Source organism: Pelophylax lessonae (assembly GCF_965119305.1).
Source record: "Pelophylax lessonae genome assembly, chromosome: 12".
NCBI lineage: Eukaryota > Metazoa > Chordata > Amphibia > Anura > Ranidae > Pelophylax > Pelophylax lessonae.
Genome location: NC_138779.1, coordinates 201,061,834 through 201,070,744, shown reverse-complemented (window position 1 = coordinate 201,070,744; position 8,911 = coordinate 201,061,834). Strand labels below are relative to the sequence as shown.

The 8,911-nt window shown below is 45.4% G+C and overlaps 1 protein-coding gene across 1 annotated transcript; it reads left to right on the top strand.

Annotated features, from left to right (window-relative positions):
* The first annotated feature begins 479 nt into the window (after positions 1–479).
* Positions 480–7,365, top strand: LOC309568175 (chemerin-like receptor 1). Its single transcript, XM_082273811.1, has 2 exons — positions 480–517; positions 6,188–7,365. The coding sequence occupies exon 2, from the start codon at positions 6,223–6,225 to the stop codon at positions 7,282–7,284; it is 1,062 nt and encodes a 353-aa protein (XP_082129937.1). The 5' UTR covers positions 480–517; positions 6,188–6,222; the 3' UTR covers positions 7,285–7,365.
* Positions 7,366–8,911: the final 1,546 nt, after the last annotated feature.

The window sequence follows — 8,911 nt, the reverse complement described above, 5'->3', positions numbered from 1 at the left end:
TGAAAAAATTCTGGTTTTCAATTTTTTTTTTTTGAGGAATGTTATATAGCAGAAAGTAAAAAAAAAATATACATATATATATATATTTCAGAATTGTCGCTCTTTTTTTGTTTATAGCGCAAAAAAAAAAAATTGCAGAGGTGATCAAATACCACCAAAAGAAAGTTCTATTTGTGGGAAAAAAAGGACATCCATTATTTTCTTTTAATTGCGTTGCGCGTGCAATTTTCCGTTAAAGAAACACAGTGCTGAATCGCAAAAAATAGCCTGGTCATTAAGGGGGCAAATCCTTCCGGTCCAGAAGTGGTTAGGGTAAAAATAACAAAAAAAAAAAAAACTCAACCACTTTAAGGAAAATCTTTGAAAGAGGAAGTTACTGTAAACTTCCCTGTATTGCGCAGTAACATCTAGGACGTATTATTGCAACTCAGCATGTATATAAATGTCTCAACGTCATCAGTGAAGTTCATAAGCAGAGCAAAGATTTAGGAAAAAACATCAACGGCTGCAAATCCAAGTAAGTAACATAATGACTTTACAAATACACACACAGGCATGCAAACATATTGTTACATACTTTCATTTTTTTTTATTGCATTTATACAAAAAACAAAACCTACAGAAGGAAAATGTGATACAAAACCTGATGTTGATTTACTAAAGGCAAATGGACAATTCACTTTGCAATGGAAGTTGTACCCAGAGCTTTGAGACTGAATGTGGTAATGCTTGATAACTTTCATCAATGTGCAAGAACAGATACTGTTTTTTTTTTTTTTTGTTTTGTTTTTTATTCCTTGCACATGATTGAGTATTTTTTTGTAAAGTTAAATTTCCCCACATTTACTAGGCTCTTGTTGCTTTGTGCACTGGTTCAAATCATTTGGTGGAGGGGGGATTATGGTGTGGGGTTGTTTTTCAGGGGTTGGGTTTGGCCCCTTAGTTCCAGTGAAGGGAACTCTTAAGGTGTCAGCATATCAAGACATTTTGGACAATTTCACGCTTCCAACTTTGTGTGAACAGTTTGGGGATGGCCCCTTCCTGTTCCAACATGACTGCGCACCAGTGCACAAAGCAAGGTCCATAAAGACGTGGATGAGCGAGTTTGGGGTGGAGGAACTTGGCTGGCCTGCACACAGAACTGACCTCAACCCGATAGAACCCCTTTGGGATGAATTAGAGCAGAGACTGTGAGCCAGGCCTGCTCATCCAACATCAGTGCCTGACCTCACAAATGCACTTCTACAAGAATGGTCAAACATCCCCATAGACACACTCCTAAACCTTTTGGACAGCTTTCCCAGAAGAGTTGAAGCTGTTATAGCTGCAAAGGGTGGGCCAACTCAATATTGAACCCTATGGACAGGGGCTGACTGGCAAATTTCAGCCCAGGGGGCAAGTACCAACCAGAGGCCCATGGTGCAGCAACTCAGCCCCCCTCCCACTCTCCCTCTTCCCGGCCTCCTCTTGACCCCTATTCCAGGCTGAAGCTCCACTCCGGGTACCCTCTACTCACTGACTGAATCTGGGTTCCCGACCTGTCCAGCAGGGGGCGGTTGGAGAGAGCTGGGACAGCTTGGTTGGGGCTGGCTGGGGGAGGAGAGTCTCCAGTGGGGCATGGAACCGGCCTCTGCTCAGACACAGTTTACACAGCACTTCCGGTTTCCCACTTCCGGGTACGGGTTGGCGTGCGTCCCAGAGAAGGGACACAGCCATCCAAATGGCGATGTTCTAACATACAGCGGACCTTTTTAGTCCCGGCCAGGGGTGCCCTCCTCACATCAGGATTACAGGTATCATCTGTGTGTGGAGGCCAGCGAGATCCCCGTGCACCATGCCAGGCGAGCTGTACATGTTCTGCTCCCATGGATAGTGTCCCCCCTGCAGTGTTGCAGGTCGGGGGTGGTTGACACTGCTCGGCTTGCTAGTGGACATGCACGGGTAAAGCAGTGGAGTATTCTCCTGACCCAATGGAGATCTAAAGTATTAACTGTTGATGTGAGTGTGTATGTGTACGTATATGTATGTATATGTGCATGTGTGTGCATATGTATATATATATATATATATATATATATATATATGTATACCGCTTTTGACCTCAATGCATTATCCATTACATTTGGTTTGTTATTGTTTCCTTTCTTGTTCGAACAAGTGTTTCATTTGCTGTATATGTATTTTATTTATCATATTTCTTTTGCCGCTGATCACATAGTCCGAGCTGGCCTTGGAAGGTGGATGTGGCTTGGCTTGGGCTGGATAAGTGTCCTTTCTGCCCCCCCCCCCCCCCCCCTCTTCCATGTTCCTTCCGTGTCCCAGCATCCCCACTTTTCCTTCCCCTCTTTCTCCTTCTTGCTGCCGTTTCCGTCTTATTTTTCTCCCTTCCCTTCTCCCCTCCTCTTCCCCTTTCTTCCCTTCCCCCCTCCCCTTTGTCCCGCCCTTAGGGCTGAGGCGGAGCAGGAAGAGGTGGGGCCTACTCCCATTTAGCCTTCGGCCATTTGGCTTGTGATCTAGCAGCATTTTTTCTGGCTCTGAGGAAGGGGGCTAGCTCCTGAAACGCGTCAGCCTAGCCACAGCAGCCCCATGCGACTATCTGCATGCTCATTCGTCACAATTGGGACCTGGCTACCTTGGAGACTGTATATGCTATTCTTGATGTGTGTTGTATCACACCAGTCTTGTGAGTACTTTGTACACTTTTTAATATTTTTTAATATTTTAATAAACGTTTTTATGGTAATGCACTAGGTCGGTGCGCCCCTCTTTTTCTTTTTTGTCTTTTCTACCAGTGGTTCTGGATACCCTTGATCCTAAAGGGGGCAGCAAGACCAAACAGCTCTCTTTACATCTGAGTTTGTAGTGCACCTCTTTCTACTCCATCAGACAGCACTTGAGCGCAGGAGATTTTGGTTTTACTTGAACAGACACAGTTTACACCATACATGCTGGGGGGGGAGGGGTGTGCTCTGTCCTTGTCTTCAACCCACGCTCAGTAGGTCAGCAGCAGGGACTTTTTACTTCTCTGCACCAGGAATTCTTTAAGCATGACTGTGTCAGAAGCGGTGCAGCTTTTTTGGGGGCATCAGAGCAGCCCAGGGGGCAATTGCCCCCCTGCCCCAGTCCTTCCCTGCCTATGGACTAAGACTGGGATGCCATTAAAGTTCACATGCATGTAAAGGCAGGCGTCCAGTGGTGGGATTCAGCCGGTTCGCACCGGTTCTTTGGAACCTGTTACTAACATTTAAGAAGTTCGCAGAACCGGTGTGCAAGCCAGAGATCCAGGCAGAAATTTGAAATTCCCCGCCCCTGTGCTCAGCTGGCTTCTCCATTCAGCGTGCTCAGCAACATCTCCTCCCCAGCCAGAGTCCCGCCCCCACCCCTGAGTCGGCTCCTGCGCAAATGATACATACACACAGTTGCTGCTGTACAGGAACCCTAGGAGAGCCGGAGGACACAGCAGGCTTGTCTGCAAGGCCAGCCCCCCTTCTCCCCTGGGAACAGGGACCCCTTCTCCCCTGGGAACAGGGACCCCTTCTCCCCTGGGGACAGGAACCCCTTCTACCCTGGGGACAGGGACTCCTTCTTTTCTGGGGACAGGGACTCCTTCTCCCCTGGGGACAGGGACTCCTTTTCTGAGGACAGGGGCCCCTTCTCCCCTGGGGACAGGTACTCCTTCTTTTCTGGGGACAGGGACCCCTTCTCCCCTGGGAACAGGGACTCCTTCTCCCCTGAGGACAGGGACCCCCTTCTCCCCTGGGAACAGGGACCCCTTCTACCCTGGGGACAGGGACTCCTTCTTTTCTGGGGACAGGGACCCCTTCTCCCCTGGGGGCAGGGACTCCTTTTCTGGGGACAGGGACCCCTTCTCCCCTGGGAACAGGAACTCCTTCTCTCCTGGGGGAAAGGGACCCCTTCTCTCCTGGGGTCATGGACCCCTTCTCCCCTGGGGGACAGAGACCCCTTCTCTCCTGGGGACAGGGACCCCTTCTCCCCTGGGGGACAGGGACCCCTTCTCTCATGGGGACAGGGACCCATTCTCTCCTGGGGACAGAGACCCCTTCTCCCCTAGGGACAGGGACCCCTTCTCGCCTGGGGACAGGGACTCCTTCTCGCCTGGGGACAGGGACCCCTTCTTCCCTGGGGGACAGGGACCCCTTCTCCCCTTAAGGCTTCTCTGTGGCTATCTCCCACCAGGAACTCTTTCCCTACAGGGAGTCCCGGGGGCCCTACTACTGCCCAACGGGGATGATGAGACCCCAGAGGTGGTGGTGAAACTCACAAAAAAATCTATTTTTTTCATCATTTTAAGCCAATTTGCATTCTGCTACATATTTTAGGTAAAAAAAAAACGCAATAAGCGTATTTTGATTGGTTTGTGCAAAAGTTATCGCGTCTACTAACTACGGGAAAGATTTATGTCATTTTTATTGTTTTTTTTTTTATTTTACTAGTAATGGTGGCGATCTGCGATTTTTTGCAGGACTGCGACATTGCTGCGGACAGATCGGACCCCTAACTGACATTTTTGACACTTTTGGGGGGACCAGTGACATTACTACAGTAATCAGTGCTAAAAATATGCACTGTTACTGTAATAATGACACTGGCAGGGAAGGGGTTAACACTGTGAGTGATCAAGGGGTTAAATGTGAGCCTAAGGGAGTGATTCTACCTGTATGGGGACGGGGCTTGTGAAATGACCATAGAGACCTGTGATCCTTAATAGAAGGATCACAGGCGCTCTGTGATCATTCCAGGGAGAAGAACGGTCAGCTGTGTTTACAACAGCGGACCATTCTTCTCTCTCAGCGGAGAGCGATCACAGGTGTCAGGTGGCATTCGGAGCCGCCTGCCCCGTGCATCAACTTCCCCGCTGCCGATTGGGAAAGCGCAGGGCCGGCAAGGCACGTTCACCCCCTAGCTGCAGGCATGCGGCCGACGTAGGTCTACATCAGTTCGCGCAGAAGAGACGCACTACCGCAGTAAATCGGCGACGGGCGGTCGGGAACCGGTTATTAGTATCTCTAAATTATCGCAGATGCTTGTTACAAAATTAAATATTATTACGTATCATATATCTAAAAGATTGCATTTTATTGTATAAAAAAACAACTTTTTAAATAAAAACAATGTTTTTAAAAATGTTTTCCAGTAATAGCTCTGGAGGTTAAATTAATTAAACTTTGAATTAAACTTTTTACAGGGGATTAGCCTTCCCCTACCCTAAAAAAAGCATTTTTATTTTTCTCTTTGTTGCTCTCACGTTGTCAGCAGGACAGGAAGTAAGTGCAAATCTCTCTAACAGCATCCCAGAAAGCAGTAAAAAAAATTGTACTGTATCTAAAACTAAGATTTTGCCTGGACATACAGTTTAATATTCCACATTAACCGGTTCTGTCCCTGCTTTGTGCACTGGTCCAAATCATTTGGTGGAGGGAGGATTATGGTGTGGGGTTGTTTCTCAGGGGTTGGGCTTGGCCCCTTAGTTCCAGTGAAGGGAGCTCTTAAGGCGTCAGCATACCAAGACATTTTGGACAATTTCACGCTCCCAGCTTTGTGGGAACAATTTGGGGATGGCCCCTTCCTGTTCCAGCATGACTGCACACCAGTGCACAAAGCAAAGTACATAAGGACATGGATTAGCGAGTTTGGGGTGGAGGAACTTGACTGGTCTGCACATAGTCTTGACCTCAACCCGATAGAATACCTGGGATAAATTATAGCTTAGACTGCAAGCCAGGCCTTCCCATCCAAAATCAGTGCATGACCTCACAAATGCGCTTCTGGAAGAATGGTCAAACATTCCCATAGACACACTCCTAAACCTTGTGGACAGCCTTCCCTGAAGAGTTGAAGTTGTTATAGTTGTAAACGGTGGGTCAACTCAATATTTAACCCTACAGACTGGGATACGATTACAGTTCAGTTCACATGTGTGTGTAAAGGCAGGTGTCCCAATACTTTTGGTAATATAGGGTAAATTAGATTTTTGTGCCCGGAATGTATTTTTTATTAATGTTTTACCTAATCATGCAACATTTTGCAATAAGTGCCTTTTTCACTATGCACACAGTACAGCAGGATTTAGGTTTAGTCAATGTCTATTTCACTTTTGATATATTTTTACATGGCTAGATTGCTAGATTGACTATTAAACTTTTCTGTTTTTATTTACAATTTTTAGAATTTCTTGATCCCAATTTTGTTTTTGGGAGAACAATGAATTTCACGGCGTCATATCCAACCACTGATGTCATTCAAGGAGAGGTTGTGACCAGCTCTGTCACCAACAATATATCTATTACCCGAACCTATAATGACTATGATGAAAGATTTGCCCTCCGTATCATTTACATGATTGGACACTCTTTGGCCTTTCTGCTCGGGACAATAGGGAATGGGCTGGTGATCTATTTCACCGTCTTCAAAATGAAAAGGACCGTCAACATTGTGTGGTTTCTCAATTTAGCCATAGCTGACTTCATCTTTATGTTTGTCCTCATACTCAGAGTTATCACCGTAGCCCTGAATTTTCAATGGATTTTCGGGGGATTCATGTGCAGGATGAACAATGCTATATTCTTCATCAATCTTTATGCCAGTATCTTCCTAATCACGGCTATCAGCATTGACCGTTGCATCTCAGTCATATACCCTGTTTGGTGCCAAAATCACCGAACTCCGAGACTGGCCTCCTTTGTGGCCCTGGCAATTTGGAGTCTAGCAATCATTTTCAGCGTGCCGTATTTCATATTCTTAGACACAAAGGTCATTGGTAAGAGAACTGTCTGCACCTATAACATTGAGGACAAAGATGTGGCGAAGGTCATAGATATTAGTCTTGCCATTTCAAGATTCATCTTCAGTTTTGTCATTCCTTTAGCTGTTATCATCTCATGTTATGCAATCATTCTGTTGCGCATCCGTAGAAACCGTATGACCACATCTAGCAAGCCGTTCAAAATCAGTGTAGCCGTAATCATTGCATTCTTTGTCTGCTGGTTTCCCCTCCATTTATTCTTCTTCCTGGAACTATCTTTGGATTATGGTGGCAAACGTCATCTCAAGTATGTTGTACTGATCGCGATACCACTCTGTAAAAATCTGGCTGTTATAAATAGCTGCATCAACCCTATTCTCTATGTATTCGTTGGTCGGGATTTCAAAGAAAAGTTCTGGAGATCTTTCCAGTCGATATTTGAAAGCGCTTTCATGGAGGAACCTAACCAAGCAAGCTTCAGAAGTAAGTCAAAGTCAACTGCAGATTCCCAGCTGTTGTAAATTTAAAGGAGACTCGTAATAGAAGATATATTACCACAAGCTTTAACAGAAGACATCTTATCATGGGACTTAACAGATCCAAGCATTTTTGTCAGAATAGGCTGAAGTTATGGGCTATAATCTCCAATAAGTAAGCCTCACTGTGTATTCTGGCATGGGATTGACTAGAGACAATGGTACAAAACCTAACCAAGCAAACTTCAGAAGTAAGTTAAGGTCAACTGCAGATTCCCAGCTGTTGTAAAATTAAAGGACACTCGTATTAGAAGATATATTACCACAAGCTTTAACAGAAGACATCTTATCATGGGACTTAACAGATCCAAGCATTTTTTTCAGAATAGGCTGAAATTTTGAGCTATAATCTCCAATAAGTAAGCCCCACCATGCATTCTGGCATGGGATTGACTAGAAGCAAGGGTCTCCAACCTGCAGCCCATGGGCCAAACATGGCCCTTTGCTTGCTTTTATCTTGCCCTTGGAGCACTCCCTCCCACTGACACCAACAAGGAGACACGAATCCTTTCACTGACACCATCAATGGAGCACTATTCCCCCCATATATACCAATGAAGGGACACTATTCCCCCTTTTACTGACTACAGGCACTATGTAATTATATATATTTTGTTACTCTTGCTGACACTGGGGCTTTTTTTTACTCCCACTAGCCACTCCGGCTCCTCTGTCTGATGGACAGTAAACTGGTCCTTTGTTTAGAAAATTTGGAGACCCCTGGTCTAATAGATGTAAGCAGACTAACCTCCTATTTGTATACTACTTCATGGCCTACAAATTAATTACTGTAAATTGCAATTCATGTTTTGTCATTTACGTAGCTGAGAACTGATGGGTAGTACTCTACTTTGAAATAAACTAATTATACAAAACCCTTGGTGAAATTAAGGGATCATGCACACTGGTTTAAAAATCGCTGCTTCTAAGGGTGTTTTGTCTTTAGAAGCAGCTCAACCTTATCTTACGTGTCCATGTACTTTAGGATGGTTGGAGGCATACGGGTACATGTTAATTCATTTCAGTAATTAAATTCAAAAAGTGCAATTCATTTATTTTATATAGATGTGTTACACACAGAGTGATATATTTTAAGCCTTTCTTTCTTTTAATTTGGATGGTTATGGCTTACAGCTAGTGACAACCCAAAATTCAGTATCTCAGAAAAATAGAATATTACATAACACCAATAAAAACAAAAGGATTTTTAATACAGAAATGTTGGCTTGTCCTTGTACAATATAGTATGCATTAAATGCTTAAGCACTGCGCCCTGAGCCCACCCAGTTGTATGACAATAGCGAATGAATATTTGCTATTATCACACTGATTCTTCTCCCAGCCAATCTGGAAGTGGGTCGTGAGACCCCTTTCCCCAATTGACTGAAAAGAGAAGTGATTTTACTGGCCATTGGCCAGCAAGAGGGAGGAGAAACACAGCCACAAGGAGGAGGTAAGTAGGCTGTCTGTCCATCCAGCCTTGTGTCCTGCGGGGGGTGGTGGATTCGCCTGCTGGCTGACTGACGGGGCGGTCTAGGTGGATTTGCCTGCCTGCGGGCCATCCGTCCCACGGGGGGGGGGGGGGGGGGGGGGTTTTGACGCCCCCTCAAAT